A 22,313-nucleotide genomic window follows, 5' to 3' on the forward strand; every position below is an offset into this window, starting at 1 on the left:
CCGGGATGCAAGCAAATCCAAGAAAGCGGAAGGCAGAAGGAACCAAAGTGCTTACGAGTACCCCAATATTAGAGGAACTTAAAGCTAGAGAGGCGGAAAAACAAGCTGCTGAATTTCGCAAAGCCGCGAAACGAACCAAAAAAAATTTAACTCATTTAGTTGAAAGCCCTGAAAGTTTAAAAGAAGTTATTCAAATCAAAGAAGTTGCCAAAGAAAGTAAAAACCGCCTAACACGTAAGGCTGCCATAGTAGCAACCGAACACTTTGTCTCAATGGACGAAAACTCTGATAATGAAGAGCCGTTTCAAGATGAAGATGACGAAGATGATCCACCCTGCCTATATTGTAACAGTTTGTACTCTATGTCCAAGTGCAAGGAAACATGGGTTAGATGTCAATCGTGCTCGAAATGGGCACATTGTGAGTGTGCTGGTATTTCTAAAAGAAGCAAACAATATGTATGTGAACTTTGTTAGTTTTAACTTGTAATGACCTTATGTACCTGTGTAAGTTTCTTATGTCATTTTACCCAAGTATGCTCGGGTAAAATGACACATTTACATATTTCTTTTTATATTTTTTTCGCCAGGATTATTCATTTATTTAAAAAAAAATTAGGTTATATTCTTATTATAAACCTTTAGTATTATAAATTACTAATGATTTTGTATGTTTACATTAAAAGAATAAAAAATTAATAAGCAAAAATAAAGTAGTATGTCATTTGAGGCCAGTCTCCCCTATAGTTACCATAGCGTCTGAGTCATGTGAAGAAAAACGCGGGATATTCGAATGCAGTATAAAGCGGGAGATTTAAATTTCAGCCGTGCAGGTACTACACATTTATGACCAATATATCTCGCAAATTATTAGAGGTAAGGAATCGGTTATATTTAGAGAAAATATGTGCATATTAGAGTAAAACGAGTTTTCAAATCTTTCCGAGATTAAACTAGAATCCTTCCGATATAGAACTCTAGTTTTTATTTATGCGACATTTTCATATTTCTCGCTGTTTATCATCTCAAATATCGCCTTTTGAAAATATATAAATATTATTTCTTATATTGCTGCGCATAATATATATAATCATTATATATGAATCTTCCAAAAAAAAAACAAAACTGTCAGCTGATAAAATTAAATGATTGTGAGAAATATCTATAAAAATTTCCGATTGATTTTTTGGTTTTCTTATTTAATTTGTTATGCACTGGTTGCTCAGATTAAAATATTTCATCAAAAATTAATAAACAATACTTATCAACAGGTTTCATCTTCTGTACTTGTCAGATTGTCTAGACCAGCATCAAAAGGTATACCCTTAAAAAGTTTCTAAAGTGTGCCTTTGCTGGGCAAATCTAAATATGTTTTTTAAAATTTGTATGATTTTTGTCCTCTCTTATAGAGCATATACTTCATCTCTTGATGTCCATGTTCATGGTCCTTGCTTTTAAATTTCTTAACGAACTTTGAAAAAAATTATTATGCTACAGTTGGATCCATTTAATTTTCAATAATATTTAACACACCCTTTCCACCCGTTTTAAATTATAAACGAATTGTAGATTTGGCAAACCCTAACGGGCAACATTTTGAACACTTATTGAAATAAAAACTGATATTTTCATGTTTTTGTTTTCTATCTGAACAAATTAAGATAAACAAAGATTTTTCTAATTTTTTCGAAAACGAAACGACCTATTTAAAAAAATCAAACGTCAAAATAAAAGACTTCGAAAGATCTTTTAAACAAGCTATTACTCGATACCCCTTGCTATTTAAAATTTTTAAGGGGCTGACCCTGGGGGGCAGAGGGTGAAAAGGGGTGAAGTAATTTTAGGTTAGAAAGTTGTTCGGCTTGACAAACCTTTTGAGATGTTTCGGCGTTTTTTTTTTTTTAACAGTGGTTTTTGATAAATCCTTGTGGGAAGTTTTCAAATGAACACCCTGTATGTAATACTAATGCTAACTAAATACTTTTTATTTAAAATGAAGATTAACCCATGGACATGATAATCTTTGTCAGCTACTTTTTCGTAATTAGTCCAATGGTAAAATCCGATTTTTATTATTGTTAACAGCTTCTTAAAAAACAATGATAAACCTTTCAACATGTTTTTTTTTCAGCTACTTTTTTTCTCAGAAATTCAATGAAAAATAATTTTTTTGCTACTGTCAAGTGTTTTCTCAAAATCAAAAAAATTATTGACGCGGATCATCTAAAACTTGCAAATTTCCTGTCATCTGCTTTACCAATCATAATGGGCTTCGCATTAAATTTGCATGGATTCGATGAACTATGCATGTCGGAGCAATTAGTGCAAAGTTGTAAATTGAATTAACCGGTGCATATTCCAGAAATGGATTGTGATTTTAGGACTGCTGCCGTAAGCCGAATGGGGGAACAAAGGTATATTTTATGCATTTCATGCTAAATAAGCCGGTGAGATGGGATTTTGCTTTATTTATTAATTAAATGCCTTAATAGAGGGTATACGTGACAGCAAGTATATCTTAGTTTGAGCGTGTTTTAATCGATACTGAATGTACTCCTGAGCTAGACAATCATTAGCTTTTCAACGGTGGATGTATTTGATGAACGTGCGACTTAGCTTGGTGTATTTAGCAAATTCAGTCTTACTCGAAGATTTTTTTCTTCAGTAAGATAATTGTGCGGGACGTATGTCTAGCTTAACTTCTGGTGCATGTATATTAATTGCAAAATAGAAAGGAAATAAATAAAAATTAGCTTATGCATAGGTTTTTTGTCAATGATTTTTGTATTAGACGTACAAAGTAACTTAAATTTGTATTTTAACACAAAATTTAATAGTAACATATTACGTCGGAACTTATTACATTAATAGTAAAAATGAGCCAATGTTATAAGAATAATTCTATGAAATACGTTTTAAATATATACATATACTTATTATAAATTGAGCTAATGTATATACTTATAAACTCAATACTGCTAACATTGTGAGAAGAATAAAGCTAACATGGTGAGATAAATATATTACATGACCATGTTATAACGCATAAAGGCTCTGTTACATGCATCCGCCATCCGTCGCCACGTCGAAAAATCACGCCTCCTATTGGTTCAAAATAATACCGTGACAAAACACATCCGTCTTGTTTTAAACTTTTCCGACAACGGAGAATCTTAAAATCGATTTAACTTTTATCCGTTGTCGTTCCATTTTTAACCCTACTTTTCACTGTTTACTTTTTCGGTTCAGGTGTTCTGTGGGATTCTTACTTACTATTAGTCCCCTTGTATCAGGTGTTGTGTTTTAAAATGCAAACTTCTAGACAAGAATACATTCGCAAAGTGAATACAGTTCTTCTTTTATCGTTAATCCTTATTAGAAGAAAACGCCGGGCCAAGCAGCAAAGAAAAAGGCGATTTTGGGTCAGGGACATCTTTAAAAATAGGAAAGTGCAAGGAGACTATTGGAATTTGTTGGAAGAAATGAAATTAACAGATAATGAAAAATATAGGAACTATCTTAGGATGACAAATGATACATTTCGTCTACTGTTAGGAATGATCGAACACAAATTACAAAAGCACTATTGTGTTCGAGAACCAATATCACCTGGCGAGCGACTTGCAGTTACTTTAAGGTGACAAATTCAGTTAGTCAACAGTCATGTATTTTTTTCTTTTGATAGCTGGCATAAATAGCGGTATCACCTATATTTAAGTTTTATAAATAAAGATGACATGCTCAATGCTGGTTCCATTGATGGAAAAAAACATGGATAACCTTATTACTTTACAAAGTTCATTTGCAACTCATACTTTTAGGTATCTTGCTACTGGAGACAGTATGACATCAATTTCATTTTCCTTTCGGATTGCTCATTCTACTATTTCACAAATTATAAGGGAAACATGTGATGCTATTTGGGAATGTTTGCACGAAAAAGTGTTACCAAAACCAGATGAAGATACTTGGAGAAATATTGCAGAAGGCTTTAGCGAAAAATGGCAATTACCACATTGTGTGGGCGCCATAGACGGGAAACATGTTATAATTCAAGTATGTTTTCAGTGTAACATTAATTTGAAATTTGCTCATATAAATCAGTACAGTATATTAAAAAACAGGCACAGCATTTTACAGTCATACTGATCATACACTTTTAATTCACAAAGATGGATTTCCTTTCTTTCAATCTTGTATGTATAGTATAAAGTCCAGTGCAACGATATATTAGAATTGTCACCCGTCAAAACACCAGCATTTTACTTGTCAAACAATGTAAATAGCAGGTGGATGACATTGTTTGGCAGGTGGAATGCTGATGTTTTGACGGCTGACCATTATGAAATATCTTTGAACTGGACTATACCTAAATACCTAGGTATAAAGTATTGCATTAAATTTTAGGCACCTCCAAAATCAGGCTCAACATACTACAATTACAAAGGTTCACACAGTATTGTACTAATGGCTTTGTGTGATGCCAATTATAAATTTATAATGGTTGACATAGGAGCAGAGGGTCGCCATAGTGATGGAGGAATATTCAAAAATAGTAATATGGGCAGATTAATTGCAACAAACAATCTAAATTTTCCTCCACCATGTGCATTAATTGACAATGGTGATGAAGTTAATTTTTACATTTGTGGGGATGAAGCTTTTCCTTTATCCACATGTCTAATGCGTCCATATCCAGGCCGATTTTTACCTCAGATTAAAAGGATTTTTAATTATAGGTAGGTAAACATATTTTGCTTTTTAATTTGGCATTTCTAAACATACAATATTGTGTTTACAGGTTGTCTAGAGAAAGAAGGGTTGTAGAAAATGCTTTCGGTATATTGTCAGCAAAATGGAGAGTTTATCGAAAACCAATCATTGCACAAGAAGAAACTGTTCGTAGCATTGTTAAGGCCACTGTTTGTCTTCATAACTTTTTAATTGGTGCAGAGAAAAAATATGTGTCTCCGACTCTTGTGGATAGAGAAGATATTGAAGGGCAACAAATTGACGGGGAATGGCGTAACTATGCTACCTCGAATCTTCCCAATATTAGAAGAACTAGTACTAATATGTATGAACGGACAGCAGATATAATGAGGAATAAATTAGCTACATTCTTCTGCAATGAAGGAGCTGTACCATTTCAATGGGGAAAATAATAATAATCTATTATAAAATTCTTTATCTTTATTAAACAGCACTTTATATAATGGTAATAATTATTATCACTTGTTCTTTTATTTATCCTGGACATACATATTTTTGTAAAATGTAGTACACACATTCTACTCTTTCAGTGGTGTAACATTCGCTAAAGCCTATTAACTATTACTGCTTATAACTATTTAGGGGACAAATAATTCTGTGCACCTTCATAAGCTACTTGAAGTAACTTAATTTCTAACAACACCCTTTCTTGTTGTGGAACATGCTCCAGGAGTTCTGATATTCGAATACAAATTGGATTTAAAGGGTTTTTGGGGATAGTCTCAGACGGAGGGGGAGGACAATTAATTTTGCTAAGCACCCCAATAATTGCATCTTCAACTTTGTCACCTTTTGGGGTTCTGGATGGTTGCGTGCTTGGGGTTCTGGTTGGTTGCTCACTTGTGGGAGATAGTAATGGTGGAGTTGTACTGCTGCTACTTTGACTTCTTGAAGTGGTAGGGAGATCTATATTTGAAATAGTAGTTTTATATTTGATTGTGTCGCTCAAAAACGACATTGAATCAAGATGCTCCCATTTTCTTCTTTTGCTTGCTCCGGAACCACTTGGTGTATATTCATTTGTAATCCTAACATAAGTGTCCCGTAGCGTTCTCCATTTTTTCATTAAATATTCCAAAGAAAACTCTGAATTGCTACCAAACTCCTCGTAAATCTCCATCCATAACTGGTCCCTTATAGACTTCGATCTTTCTTTCAATGGTAACCGGGAATCCCACAGAGCTGGCCGATTCTGGACACAGCAGATCAAAAATTCTTCAACTGTAGTGGTTTGTATTTCATTCTGTAAGTAAAAAACATACAAATATTTAATTTAAGTTTGAATTGACATAAAAACAATGGTTAACAGGTTATAATAAATACCTTACCTGTACCGGCTGAATTTAAGACTCAGAATCTCCGGGCGAAAATGTGCTGCATTCTTTCTCTTCCATATTTAATTTAATAATGGCCAAAGAACATAATATAACAAAATTATAAAGGCTTTTGGTATTATTACGATAAGTAAAAACAAAAATAAATAAACAAACAGTAACCAGTAAACAAGCACCACCAGTGAAATGTCAATGTCAATATTGTCAATCATACGAAAGTGACGCGTCCATGTAACAGAAGGGAAAACTATCCGATAAAATTTTGTATGACGGATGACGGATGACGTATGCATGTAACATCATCTTAAGTCTATTTATATATTTGGAATTAGGGGTTATGCGCATGCTTAGAAAGTTCTTCGTTAATTGGCCAAGGCTTGAACTAATAAAAATAGGGCATATCAGATTTTACTATTTTCAAATTTTACCTTAACCTAGTTTTCTCAATAAATGTAAAGAATATTATTTTTAAATGATTCTAGTTCGAAAATTCGAAGTAGAATCATTGAAAATGTCCTAAATTCAGTAAATCTTCTTTACGCAGTTTGTATTTCTGAAACCTGGTGTAATTTAAATAAATCTCAAACTTTTTATGTAGATATAAATTTAATTTATATTGAAGGTTATTTTTTAGCCTCTTACTTTTCACGCTTTGATATGAGAGGTGGGGGCGTTGCAATTTATATCCGTAAGGATTTCAGTTTTAACGAATGTGAAGTTTCCTTAGATTGTGTAGAAAAGACTTTTTGAATTTACATTTTGTAATTTAAAAAGTAATAATCAGAAATATCTTATTGGTTGTATATAACGAACACCCTCTGAGAGTATTGATAATTATGTAAATATTTTTAAGGGATTATTAAGCCCACCACTTTGGCTATTATATGTGGCGAATTTATTAACATTTTGAAGAATCGTCATGTAAACATTCCTTGAAAATTTTAAATGTTTTCTCGAGTTTTTGGTTGCATAAAACTATTATTGAACATACAAGAATTATAGAGAATCAATTGAAATCTACTATTGACAATATATTTACATCTGTTAATAGCGATGACATTTGCGCTCGCGTTGTACACTGTGATCTTTCTGATCACTTGCAGCAGCTTATTTAAGTGCCCTTACTAAGGGAGACTTAAACTAAAGATTTTTTATTCTTTTAATGTAAACATACAAAATCATTAGTAATTTATAATACTAAAGGTTTATAATAAGAATATAACCTAATTTTTTTTTAAATAAATGAATAATCCTGGCGAAAAAATATAAATACACGTTTATGAAAGTGGAGAATTTAGAATTTGGCCTGTATTCGTCTAAATTTTTTGCAGTTGGGTGAAAGATGGACTGAAATTGTGTGGCAAAAAAATAGAAGAGTGCAATGACTCTTCTAAAAACATGCATGCAGATATATTTGAAAGCTGGTTTGAGAAAATATTAATTCCAAATTTAAAGGAAAACAGTGTGATTGTTATGGATAATGCATCATAGCACTCAAGGCTTTCTGAAAAAATCCCAAACACACCTTCACATAAATTGGAAATTGAGACATTTTTATTAAAACATGATCTCTAATTGCACGAATCTTATACAAAGAAATAATTATTGGAAGTTGTAAATACCAAATCACGGGAAAAACAGTATGTAGTAGATAACATAGCTAAAAAGTATGGTATCGTTGATTTCGGGACAACTAAAAAGAAGAATTCGCAAGAAAAATAAGTATCTATAATTTGATAAAAAAGAGATAAATTTGATTAAGGAAGAAGTTATAACTTTAGGAGAGGAAAAGTGGAGTCTGAGGATAAAATTATAAGATATAAAGAGGACTATCGATTTCAGATTATCAATCAATCAAATATGCTTTATTGTCGAAAAACTTAAATAATTTTGTGGACAAAGCTATACAGAAAAAGCAAAACACACAAATATAGAAACCAAAATACAAGTACTAAATAAATATATACAAAACTGGGTACAAAAGACATAAACGTACCTGGTCAAATTTCTTATACTAAACGTAAAAAGTAAGAAAATAGGAAAGTAAATAAAAATAGTAACAAGAAAGTAAAATAAAAAAGTAACAAAAACAGTATTGGACATTGTTAGTAACTTGTGTTGTGTTGACAAAATAATATTTAATTTAAGTCAGTGTGGCAACATCCAAATTTATTACTTTTAAAACCCGCCACTACGTAGCGCTCGAATCATGAAATGCTAAAAAATTGATATGTCACTTGTCATCCCTCTCTCTCGAGCAAGAAATGGTTTGGTAAAGAAGCGCCTTGTTTATTGCTGAATATAAGTTTGGTTTTTAGCCTAAATAAGGTGTTTTAATAACAAAAAAGTGTTAACAACAAATAGCTGAAGCTTAGGAAACTCTCCTAACATAAAATGGTCCTTCGTACTCGGATGTAAGTTGGTAAAATTGTATTGGAAAATTAGACCCGGAAATTAGAAGCCGGTGGCGTCTAAAAATTACATCATCATCGTCGTAGTTGCATCGCGTGGACCGCGCTTTTAAAAGCCCGTATCACACCGGTCAATCAGCGGCAAAAGTCCAAATTGGTGAAGTGTTCAAATTTGGCGAAAACAAACGTGGAACTGGATTTTTTGGATAATGGATGGAAGGTTTTGGATTGATTAGATCTCATGATGGTTTACTATTAATTGATTATTGGTTGCAAGTTGGTAAAGCTTTTTTTCTTTTTTTGGTTTGATTGAAAATAATCAAATAATTGCTGGTAAGTTGGTATCTTTTTTTAGTACATAATAATAATGTGATTTGGTTTATTACTATATTAATTTCTATTATTGGCTATTGGTTTCAAATTGGTTTGGCAGTGTATCTGAATTGAAACAGTGTTAATTACTACTTTTTATGAAAGGCAACACTTTCAGTTTGTGCACAAATAAAATACACATCATCTGTTTAAACTAATGGATGAACATTATTTTGGTATTGGTTATTGGTATTGGCATTAAAAATAAATATCTATTGGTTTACATTGTGTAAATATTTGTATATTTGTTGGTTAAACAAAAATATATACTGTATTGGTGTGTTTTAATATTTTTACTGATTAAATAACTATTGAAAACATGGTTGATGAAGCTGAACTCAAAGTGAACGTTAAGAGGCGTGGTATTTGCAAGTCAAAACTAACAAGTTTTAATAAATTCTTGTCTTCAATCTCTGCTTTGCCTTCGGATAATGTAGAGGGCTTAAAAATTAGCGAATTGGAAAGCAGAGTGGACAAACTCCCAGATATATTTGCTGAATTTGATTCTTATCAAACTTCGATAGAATTACACCATGAAAACTTTAATGAACAACTTTTGGAAAGGGAAGAATTTGAAAATTCCTACTACAGTTTGCTTGCCACTTCAAATCAATTGCTTAAAAAACATTCTAACAGTTCCAGAGATGGCAGTACTAATAGTGATATTGCTTCTCAACGGGGCAGTAATAATGTATTGAATGGTGATTTATCTCAAATAAGAGTTCAGTCAGGCCCTAAACTCCCATCTATTCCCTTACCCACATTTTCTGGTAGTTTCGAAAAATGGCTTGAGTTCAGAGACACATTTAGATCATTGGTTCATGATAATAGCAACATTTCAGAGATTGAAAAGTTTCATTTCTTGAGAGGATCTTTGGAAGGTAGCGCAAAGGATGTGCTACAAAATCTTGATATTAGTTCTACTAATTATTCTATCGCTTGGGATTTGTTGTGTCAGAGATATGACAATAAATCCATTTTGGTGAATAATTACCTTAAATCACTTTTTGGTCTTCCAGCTATGACTAAGGAATCAGCTGGAGAAGTACGGGTACTATTAGATGGTATTGTTAGAGGACTTCGATCACTAAGGGCTCTTGACATACCAGTTGATAGTTGGGATTTGGTCATTATCTTCTTTATGTGTGAGAAGTTAGATGCTATTACTGCTAGAGAGTGGCAAGAGCAGAAACCAAAAGACAGGTTGCCTACATTGGTTGAGTTCAATTTATTCTTGAAAACTAAAGCTGAATTGTTGGAGACGCTTGAAGGCCAGTCAAAGAAAAGCAGGTTGGTTAATCGTTCAGAGAATAAAAGTAAGCATTTGAATTCTTTTCTTAATGTCACTTTAAGTTGTTTAATTTGTAAAAATCAGCATTCTATAATGAATTGCTCCGAATTTCTTAAACTATCAGTTTATGATAGGTATACAAAGGCAAAGCACCTTAGACTTTGCCTGAATTGTTTAAAACCCAATCACATGAGCAAAGATTGTCGATCTGGAAATTGTAGAAAATGTTCTACTAACCATCATACTTTACTTCATTATGATAAAAAACCTTTTAAAGAAAAGCAAGTTAACTTAAGTCAAGATTCAAATGTATCTCAAAATGCTATTGGTAATAGTGATGTAAGTGTAAACATGTCTTCCTTTTGTGTTGGTCAGCAAGACATGTTACTTTCCACTGCATTAATTCAGGTATTTGATTCACATGGTCAATCTATAACTGCTAGAGCTTTGCTTGACTCAGGCTCGCAATCAAATCTTATAACTGAAGATCTTTGTAATAAATTGAATATTTGTAAGCAAGAAATCAATATCTCAATTATTGGTATAAACCAGTTGGCTTCGTGCATAAGATATAAATGTAATATAGTGGTACAATCTCTTCATAATAACTTTGGTAAAAATATCTCTTGTCTGATAGTGCCTAGAATTGTTGGTCAACTTCCTGGTAAAACCTTGGACGTGTCTCAATTGCAGATTCCAAGACATTTAAAGTTAGCAGATCCCGGTTTTGCTACTTCTAGTAATATTGATCTTCTATTGGGAGTTGATTTATTTTATCAACTTTTGTGCATTGGTCAGTTTAGCTTAGGTGATACTCAACCTATTATGCAAAAAACACGGTTTGGTTGGATTATATCAGGTCCTTGTACTGTTGGTCAAATAACGCAATCTTCAATTCATTGTGGGTTAAATATAAATTTGGATATTCAAAATCAACTGGAGAAATTTTGGTCAATTGAGGAACCCCCAAATTCTTTAAAGCCTATACTTTCAAATGATGAAAAAGAATGTGAGGCTATGTTTGTTCAAACAATGAAAAGAAATAAGGACGGCCGATTTGTCGTTCAAATTCCCTTTAAACAATGTCCATTTGTATTGGGGAATTCAAGTTGCTCCGCTAAAAGGCAGTCTTTTTCATTAGAAAGAAAATTGAATAAAAATCCACAAATGAAAGAACTGTATAGTGACTTCATGAAGGAATATGAGGCTATGGGTCATATGTCTGAATCAACAGAGCATTCTGGTGATATTTCTTACTTTTTACCTCATCATGGAGTACTAAACGAAAATAGTTCTACAACTCGTTTGCGTGTCGTTTTTAATGGTTCATCTCCCACAGATAATGGAATATCTCTTAATGATATTCAGTATACTGGTCCCAACATACAGGATGATTTGTTGGAAATATTATTAAGGTTTAGAATGCATAATATAGTCGTATGCGCCGATGTCGCAAAAATGTATCGCATGGTATTGGTTGATGAAAACCAAAGGAACCTGCAAAAAATTTACTGGAGAGTTAGTCCAGATGAAAAGCTAAAGGTTTATTCCCTCAATACTCTCACTTATGGAACTACTTCCGCCTCTTTTTTGGCCATAAGGTGCCTTAAACAGCTGGGTCTAGAGTTTGAAAATGATTATCCCGAGGCTTGTAATGTAATTTTACATAGTTTTTTTGTAGACGATTTGCTCTTTGGGGCAGATACTGTTGCAGAAGCTGTAGATCTAAGTTCTCAGGTATCTAAAATATTGTTAACTGGCTGTTTTTGTCTTAGGAAATGGGTATCTAATTCACCTGAAGTTATTAGTCAAATCGTTGGAGATGCCTCGAACAGTGTTCTTAATACTCGTGACATACATTTTAGTGATGAGAATAAAACTCTTGGTGTATATTGGTCATTTAAAAATGATAATCTTATGTATCATATTTCCTTAATTGATAATGAAAATTATAGTAAAAGGACAATCCTTTCATCTATTGCTAAAATATATGATCCATTAGGATTACTTTGCCCATGCATAATTATTGCAAAGATGATTTTGCAAAAATTGTGGAGTACAAAGATTGGTTGGGATGAATCTTTGCCCTCAACTATTTATAGTCTTTGGCATAAATTAAAACAAGAATTGGTAGTCCTTAATAACTTGAAGATCCCGCGAAAAATGCTTTGGCTGATTCTGATGTTGTGGAATTACATGGGTTCTGTGACAGTTCTGTTGAAGCTTATGGTGCTTGTCTCTATATTAAGAGCTCAAGCAAAAGTGGTCAAACCCAAATTTCCCTAGTATTCGCTAAGGCTAAGGTAGCTCCTCTAAAAGTGATAACACTTCCTCGACTGGAATTAAGTGGTGCATTGGTTCTTGCGCAATTAGTCAGCACTTTTAAAAGATCAGTTAATGTAATTATTGACAAAACATATCTGTGGACTGATTCATCAGTCGTCTTAGGCTGGATTTCTCAGTCACCTCATAATCTACAAACATTCGTTGGAAATCGTGTATCCCAAATAGAATCATTGACTTCAATTCATAATTGGCATCATGTCTCATCAAGGGACAATCCTGCGGATATATTATCCAGGGGATGTTATCCTCAGTCATTGATCATTAATGAAATGTGGTGGAATGGTCCTCATTGGCTGATTAATGATTGCTCAGAATGGCCCAAATTAATTATCGAAATTGAAGTTTTGCCTGAATTAAAGAAAAACATTCACACTTGCCAGGTCATTCCTGAATATTTTCCAATGAAAAGATTTTCTAGTTTTTCTCGTTTAAAGCGTAGTTGTGCTTACATTTTACGATTCTGTTATAATTGTAAGTTAGAAAAAACATTTAGGCATAATGGCCCACTAACCACACCCGTGAGCTAAGTAATTCATTAGAAAAATTGGTCATAATTTCTCAGAAGGAATCTTTTCCATATGAATACTCATTACTTTTGCAAAAGCAGCAATGTCGCAAAGGCCCTTTAAGCACTCTTAACCCATTTATTGATGTGAAGGGAGTTTTAAGGGTGGGTGGTAGATTGGAATTATCGGATCTGGATTATGCCAAAAAACATCCTGCTGTTTTGTTATCCAAACATCATTTTACCAAATTGTTGTTTTCTTTTGAGCATAAGTTATTATTACATGCTGGTCCCCTTCACTTACTTGCTTCAATTCGTGAACATTATTGGCCAATTGGTGGACGAAATTTAGCAAGGCAGACAGTTCACAAATGTTTAAATTGCTTTAAAGCAAGACCTAAATCAATTGGGCAATTAATGGGTGACCTACCTAAAGAGCGCATCTCTCCTACTCCTCCATTCCATATTACTGGAGTTGACTATACTGGTCCTCTTCATATAAAATCTAAGAGTGGGCGGGGAGCCAAGATTTCAAAATGCTATGTGTGCCTATTCATATGCTTTTCTACTCGTGCGGTGCATTTGGAGTTAGTATCAGAGTTAACCTCTGAAGCATTCATTTCTACTTTGAGACGTTTCATATCCCGGCGAGGCAAACCTTCATTAATATGGTCTGACAATGGTACAAATTTTGTTGGTGCCAATTCAGAGTTAAAAGAGCTTAGTAAATTCTTGCAGAGGCATAGCAAAGGATTGGCAGGAACTTTTGAAAATGAAGGGATTAGTTGGAAGTTTATTCCCTCTCGCGCTCCTAACTTTGGTGGACTATGGAAAGCGGGAGTAAAGGCTTGCAAATTCCATATAAAGCGTGTTATGGGAAATGCTTCATTAACTTTTGAGAATCTCTATACGCTGCTAACCCAGATTGACGCCACGTTAAATTCGCGCCCATTGATCCCACTTACTAGTGATCCAAGCGATTATGATGTATTAACACCAGCTCATTTTTTAATTGGTAGACGATTGACAGCTTTGCCCGATCTTGATGTTAAAGAAAAGTTTGACAATCGTCTCTCAAGGGTTCAATATATTAAAAAGCTTTATCAACATTTTTGGGTGCGTTGGTCGAAGGACTATGTAATCCTTCTCCAACAACGATTTAAGTGGAAATATCCTCAAAGAAACATTCAAGTGGGTGAGATGGTGATACTTCGCGAGGACAATCTCCCTCCTCTTAATTGGAGAATGGGCCGTGTAAGTGAAATACATTTAGGATCTGATAAACAGTGCCGAGTAGTGTCCGTTAAAACCTCTCATGGCATACTGAAGAGACCTATCTCTAAGATTTGTCTCTTACCTATTGACATTACTGATTAGTATGCATTTTACTTACCGTGATAATGTTAATTAGCTTTAAGATTTGTTTCATGTATTTAAACACTGTTTTCTTAGTTTTAGCCACCTTTGTCAAATTTTATTGTGTTGAAAGCTGAACCCTTTCAAGGTGGGGGGTATATGTTAGTAACTTGTGTTGTGTTGACAAAATAATATTTAATTTAAGTCAGTGTGGCAACATCCAAATTTATTACTTTTAAAACCCGCCACTACGTAGCGCTCGAATCATGAAATGCTAAAAAATTGATATGTCACTTGTCATCCCTCTCTCTCGAGCAAGAAATGGTTTGGTAAAGAAGCGCCTTGTTTATTGCTGAATATAAGTTTGGTTTTTAGCCTAAATAAGGTGTTTTAATAACAAAAAAGTGTTAACAACAAATAGCTGAAGCTTAGGAAACTCTCCTAACAGACATAATTTGTACCACCTATTCTGTCATCACTTATTATAAACACCCCACTGATGGCGCTAAAAACTAAACTTATTAAATTAAAATTTTTGATTAAACTGATTTTACGTACACAAATCTTATCTTTGAATTAAATATTATCTTGCTATCAACTATCCTGAATTTCTAACTTTATAAAACTAAACCCAACAATCCCGAATAATAAAATTTTAAATACAAATAAATTTTAAGGCCGGAACTTTTTACGCTTGAGTAGCTGTGACTGAGGTCAGACGTCTAACAAAATAGTATGTGGGTGTAAGTAGTCACATTTTACGAATCAAAATATATCAATTTTCAAAAAAAAAAACATGTATTTATTTAATGGAATAATTAAATATCGCTTAAAATATTACTTTATGACTCTTTCCACATAAAATTTTGCGTTCTAAACATGCATTTCATGTGACAATACAAGCAACACCGGCACACGGACTATTCGCGGCACATCAAAGATTCTAATAGATCTCTGAAATGGACTTTACACATGCGATTAACTCCACTTCTTATTTTACTTTCTCTATGACTGCAGCTTACTGCAGTCTTTTTAAGAAAGTTTTTTTGTTTTGAGGTTTTTGAGAAAGCTGTTAACGGTAATAAAAATCTGATTTTACCATTGAACTAGTTAAAAAAAAGTAGCTGGACAAGAATACCATGTCAATGGGTTTAAATTGTTTTTTAAAAAAGTTTTTTTTAATTTCAAGAAATTTATATTAGTATATTCATTCAATTAGTCCACATTGTATAGTTTATCAATGGCACGGTCATTGGTATTTGCAGTTTTAAATGAACCGCACCAATAAATCATCTTTTATTGCGATCCCAAAAAAAGGACAAAAAATACGATATAAAAGACGTAAAATCCGGCTATAACCGCAACAACAGGGGCGGCCATAAAAATAGCCGCAAGATTAGCGGCCGATGGAAGTTCATTGCTGGGCTAAATAAAAATCCCGATAAATAATGCGGGCGCGGTCTCCCGTTTATAAATAGATCGAATCGCACACATGGCTTAATTGGTTTACGCGTAAAGTAAAAAAAGAAACCACCAGCTGTTTGGAAGATTTTTGACTCATTTTAGAAATATTCTGTAGTTTTTTTTTTAAATAGCATTTTACTTACATTCGGCCAAATCTTGAAGTTGCTGGAACTCCTGCGGAGAGAGTTTTTCCCACTGCAAACTGGTCATTATTAGGGTCCCCGGTTAGCTTAACTGTAAGATAAGGAAAATACATTTGGTTGGATGGATGTAATAATTACTGAAAAATTATTGATCATAATAAAAGTCTGATTACACTATTAAACTGCTTGGAAAGAAGTAGCGAAATGAGTACCATGTTGATGATTTTTTTAACGTTTATCGTGATTCTTTAAAAGTTTCTTTGATTTTGGAAAAACAGTTGATTGTAGCAAAAAACTGATTTTACCAGATATTTGCCAGACTGGAAGAGTGTACACAACAATAAAGAACATAGTAAAGTCAACCCATACTGCAGCTATGACTAACAAAAGTGACAAAATTCTAGTTGTAAAGCAAAGATGCCCTGAAAAAATGTAGAACAGGTTAAGCAGGATTTAAGAAAAAATCCTACTAACAAGCGGCTGGTTTATCCAACCAACCAAAAATGGAGGTGTAATCATCAGATGCGTAGTCTCAGATAAAAAAATGGGTGATAATTAATTACAATGTTAAAACACCAAAGACCTTGAAACATAGAATTGAAAGTAATTGGCATTAATGAATCAAAGGATAACCTTTCACACAACGAGATTTTTTCCAAAATCGAAAATCAGAATAATCTGCACAAAACTCACTGCAAAAAAACTGCACAGATAGAAAAGTCAAAATTTATAAGAAAAAACAAAATTGTCAACAAATATCGTCAAAGGTGTTGCAAGTTGATAATAGCACTTATATAGTTGTCGCAAAAAAGAAAGAATGAACATTGGATGGAACAGTGGAGGATTGGTAATGGACATAACTTAAACCATCCAATTATTTTCAAAATTAGAGCTGTTCTGGGAAATCTTAGCCTATATAACAAAAAAAAACACTCAGGATTATTGGATAATGAGTTAGTAGATAAGGAAGCAAAGAAAGCCATCTCTTGCAACAACTTTATACCTAAAGTACACTACAGGGACTTATTCCCTTTTATCTACTTTAAAATCTTTGAATGTGGGAAAAACAAATTTTTGGAATATGTATCAAACACAAATCAAACACAAAAAATACCTATACTTCAATTAGAAAAAGGCTGACAAAAATACTTTAGTCCTTAGTCATAATTTTCCAAGATACTTGTCAATATCCTATTTTAGGTGTTTGGTAGGATACGGTAATTTCAATCAATACCTATATAAAATAAACATGAAAGACACAAAAATTTGCGATTGTGATCAGTCAATTGATGATCTGAATCATAGACTTTTTGCTTGTAAAAACAATTCTCAAGCCATTTAATTTTTAAACATGGAATTTGGAACTTCCTTACTCCAATGTGCCACACAACCCTTATGGTGGAAGTTACCACAAATAAGAAACTACAAGCAATTTTTGTTAAATTTTTAAAGCTATGTGAAAATAGAATATAATTCACATAAAAACTAGACTTGCAATAATGAATAGTAAAATTATAATAGTATACCATGTTAGTTTAGGATAAGATAGATAAAATTAGACACAGGATGTAAAATATAAACGAGTTATAAAGACACTCCCTATGTTTTTCCTAGTGTCATTTTCCTACCTATCTGAGCCAGCCTGTATTGTCTTAAATTAAAACAATGCCTTGCTTGGACTCCAAGGCGAGAAGCGAGTGACCCTGTCTAAAATTTTCAAAAGTCAATGTCCTATTCTTTCCTATTAGGTAGTAGATATATAAAAATAAATAAAGTAAATGAGTATTATAAGCACAGATATTAAAATAATTGAATACCCCAGAATGATAAGTCGGTAACCACTTCTTACGAAAATCTGGTTTTTGCGCGATTCCAACCATGTAGACCTAATACACGTATTAGAGTGAGAACTGAACATATCAGCTTAGTAGATTAGCCAGTAGATTGCGCAAATATAGGTATATCCATTTCTGTCATTGAGAATGAAAAGTCGGTATATCCGGTTTTTACCCGTTTTCATTCTAAGTGAAGTCGCTAAAGTGTTTGGTTACTGCGTTGTTGTTTTTTACCGGCTGACTATTTACTAGCATTTTCATGATGTCTAGTGACAGTGATATCGAAGTAATGAGCGATGATTTAGACCCAGATTATAGTGATAGTGCTAACAGTGATAATGAAGTTAAGGAGAATGAATGAAAAAGCAACTTCTTGGAAAGGGCCATCCGATTGAAAATATTTTAACTGACAATGAATTAATTCAAACATCAAAACGAAACTCATCCTTTCATTATAAGGTTAGTTATGCGAATATTTTGTATTTTAGATTATATTGGCAGGCGGACGTAAAATAATGGTTTGCAAAAAAGCTTTAGCAGGGCTTCATGGCATAAAATTTGGTAGGATTGATCGAATTGGGCAAGCTAAAAAAAGCAATTCGGCCCCTCCGACAGACAAAAGGGGTTTATCTGAAGGATCCAGGGTACTTAAAAAACCAGAAGCTCTAATCCAACAAATTGAATCACATATAAATTCATTTCCTATTCGCATCTCGCACTACACCAGAAATAGCAATCAAAGAAAGTTTCTTTCGCCCGACTTAAGTGTCATAAAAATGCATGAGCTGTACGTGGAAAAGTACGAAAGTGAGAAATATCGACAGTGGAAAGCTGATAACATAACAAAATTTGAAATCAACTATGATTTTTATCTACACATATTTAACACCAAATTTAATCTTTCATTTGGAAAACCTAAAACGGACGTCTGCAATGCATGTGACAGATTCAAGAATCAAATAGATGCGGCGGAAAATCCAGAAGGAAAAGCTCGATTGAATCAAGAACACTCTGTACATCAAGCCAAGGCGCAGAAATTTTACGACGACCTTAAGCTAAAACGAACGAAAAAATGAATGTTATTATAGCTTTGAATATCAACAAAATTTACCAGTACCCGTACTTCCAATAGGTGATATTTTTTATAAAAAGCAGCTTTGGGTTTATAACCAGTGTTTTTACTCGGCAAAAACGGGCCATTCTTATATGTACATGTACAATGAAGTCGAAGGAAAAAAAGGTGCAAATGAGACAACATCTTTCTTAAAATATTATGTGGACAATGTTGTTGATCCTTCAGTGGAGACCTTGTACTTATTTACAGATAACTGTGTTGGGCAAAATGAAAACATGCGGTTGTTGTCCAGATGTTATGTTCGTTGGTCGCCACTGGAAGATTTAAAATGATCTACCATCGATTTCCTGAAAGAGGTCATTCGTTTCTACCATGCGATCGCAAATTTGCTCTTATTTTATTTTATTTTATTTTTATTTGAATTACACCACTCCACAGAAAAAATTCCAATTATTGAGTGGGGAAAAAAAATACAATATTATACAAAATACAATCCAAAACTAGAGAAAAAAAAAGAATACATTATTAATAGCAATAGTTTCCTACAATATTATACAATACTTGAAGAAAAAATAATTTTGTTTATGTCTACTATCTAGGAAAAGCGTACTCTTTTAATTTCGGACAAACTGCAGTTGAATATGTCACATTGATCCTGAACAGAATTAAAAGTGCCACATGCTCTACGCATTGGAGAATATTTACAAATATTCGTTCTAGGTCTAGATAGGTAAAATGTGTCAGAATTTCTAGATGATATGCGGGGCACATGAAGATTTACATGTCGTAATAAGTCTGGCGAATCAATTTTACTATTAAGAAGTTTAAATAAAAATTTCAGATCAGCAGATTTTCGCCTCTCCTCAAGACTACTAAAGGAGTACCTTTCTAGTAGGCGTTGATGTGAAAAACCAATTTCTGGGTACACTCCGTCACATTTATATGAAAGGAACTTTAAGAATTTACGCTGAACATTTTCTAGTTCATGTATATGATTCATATAAAATGGTGACCACACAGAAGAAGCATATTCCAGTATTGATCTCACATAAGAAAAATACAAAATTTTACAACTAAAGATATTATTAAAGCTATGTGCGTTCCTAATGACAAAACCCAGCATTCTGTAGCTCCGATTAACAATGTCTCAAAATACAAAAGTTTTAAGTATGAGGATAAAAAAATCACGGTTTCTGTATGCCACAATATTGAAAGTCTAAACCAAACTTTTATTGCATTTAAATCTAACGCAGATTTATTTGCTTTAAAGGAATGGAATGTAGCCCAACTCTACACTACAACTCTTCAAGTTAATCCAAAAAAACTTCAAAACTTAAAGGAACTTCAAAATTTCATTCCTGCAATATATCATGGATTTTATGTCTCTTTGGATACAACAGAGCAACAGCAGGAGGTAAGTGAAACCGACTTATCCGAGAGTAGTGATGAATAAAAAAATTTTATTGTCAATTCAATTTGATGTTTTGTAAATACAGAATGACAACTAGGTATATCCGTCTTTAATTTATTATTTTTTCTAATATTAGTAGTATTGAACAAAAAAACTAGCTTAAAAAACGTTTCAAAACACTTTCAATAAGCATTTAAATAATAATTTGCAGGTAAAAGTACAACTAGTTTTAATACACTTGTTATTTTTATCTCCTGTAAAATTACCTTTTTGGTTTTAACCGAATTATCATTCTGGGGCACTTAATTGATTTAAGCAGATATACAGAGTGTCCGGAAAAAGGAGGCCAATCTGCCGGCCACATATAGGGTGGACCAAAATAATGCGACTTTCGTTATGCAATTTTTTAATTGGGCGCTCGGTATTCAATATACAGGGCGTCAAAATGAGAAATATAAAATCGTTTTTTTTAAGTAAGTCGAGTGTTTCATAAGATATTAAATTAAAATTTGGTGTGAGGGGGTTTTTTGGAATGATAAATTGAAATCCGTTCACGGATTCGCTATGCCTTGCAGAGGGCGCCACCTGTGGTATATTTTATGTGTTAAAAATACCAAAACTTTTTTGTATCCCTGTATAATAAAGTTCTAGTAAAAAATTCTAAATATCCAATCTTTTCTTGTAAAAAAAGTATTCTTAGTAAATGTCGGTCTGAGAATCCGTGTATTAGATATCTTAATTTTAAAATCTAGATACTTCTTTCTAAACAAATTGGCTGACTTCGGGCACTAGTAACTTTTTACGTACTGTCAAAGTGACAAATTTAAACGCTTCTGACTCTCTTAATAAGCTTCTCAATTACTCCTAAAATAAATCTACATATTTTAATTACATATTTGTATTTGGTGTGTTTTCTTACAACTTATAAAACCATAATGGCTCATAGACCAAGAAATGTACCCTTTTCCGAAATGGCGGATATGGTTTTGATGTTTGGTAAGTTTTAAATATTATTGTAAACAGTAAACACCTGTCAATTCTCAACTAGGAAAATGTGACTCCAATGCTAGTTTAGCCGCTAGACGCCATGCCCAGATATTCCCAAACCGATTTCATCCCAAAAGAAATTTTTTTTAAATTTGTTTAACCGCCTAAAGCTACGGTTTGTTAGAACAGTACGCGGCGCAAAACTCACATTCTGCTGAACGCTGCGCACGTCCGTTGAATTCAAACGTGTGTAAATAAAGAAGAGCGTTTTGTTAAGTTCTGCTTAGGTAGGAGCACGACAGACAGCATCGACTGTGTGCGCTGGAATCAAACCGAGTTTGATTTTGACGCAGTCGTTCAGTTAAGCTGAAAGTGGGCAGATAAAAAACACATTGAAAAATGACAACCAAATGTTGACAAAAGACCAGAATCTACCATGGCAGAATTCTGAATTTGTAGGCCTTTTATTTGCGTAAATTTATTGCTAGATTTTGTAAACTTGTATTTTTTTTCTTCTATGCAAATAAAAAATATTTATTATTATTATTAGTATTTATTATTAAATTTTCTTTAGAGGAAGATGAAAAGTTGATTGATCTTGTACGAGAACATCCTCCATTGTACACTGTGAAGAGTAAGAGTTTTAAGGATAATGTTGTAAAAACTAATATATGAAAAGAAATTGGAGAAAAACCTCACAGGAAAGGTAAGGGCATATTTATTATTATAAAAAAATAACACGTTTCATGTATTGCACATATAATATTTTGACAATAATAATATTACTCAACACGAGACACCATATTGCCTTGCCACGGTATTATACAGCCCCAATAGTATTAAAATAGATTTTAAAGTTATCTCTAACCTTAAATGCTTCATATGATGCTCTTTTGTCGCAAGTGGCGGTTAACTTTAACATACTTTCTTTTGGAAAATCCGGATCTCTATTGGCATTTTCGTTTGGACAAGAAATTTTTGCCTTTCGAAGCATGTTGTGCAATATACAAG

General features: G+C 33.1%; 1 protein-coding gene across 4 annotated transcripts in view; it reads right to left on the minus strand.

The window, feature by feature from the left end:
- The window catches only part of LOC126733494 (diacylglycerol kinase 1), a 390,145-nt gene that overhangs the window by 344,729 nt on the left and 23,103 nt on the right, over window positions 1-22,313 (minus strand). For all 4 annotated transcript variants that reach the window (XM_050436806.1, XM_050436805.1, XM_050436807.1 and 1 more), the window contains exon 2: window positions 15,995-16,085. In XM_050436806.1, coding sequence (XP_050292763.1) covers window positions 15,995-16,061 — 67 coding nt within the window. In that variant the 5' untranslated portion in view covers window positions 16,062-16,085. The remainder of the gene's footprint in view (window positions 1-15,994; window positions 16,086-22,313) is intronic.

The sequence above is a fragment of the Anthonomus grandis genome, chromosome 2, assembly GCF_022605725.1.
Source record: "Anthonomus grandis grandis chromosome 2, icAntGran1.3, whole genome shotgun sequence".
Classification (NCBI taxonomy): Eukaryota; Metazoa; Arthropoda; class Insecta; order Coleoptera; family Curculionidae; genus Anthonomus; species Anthonomus grandis.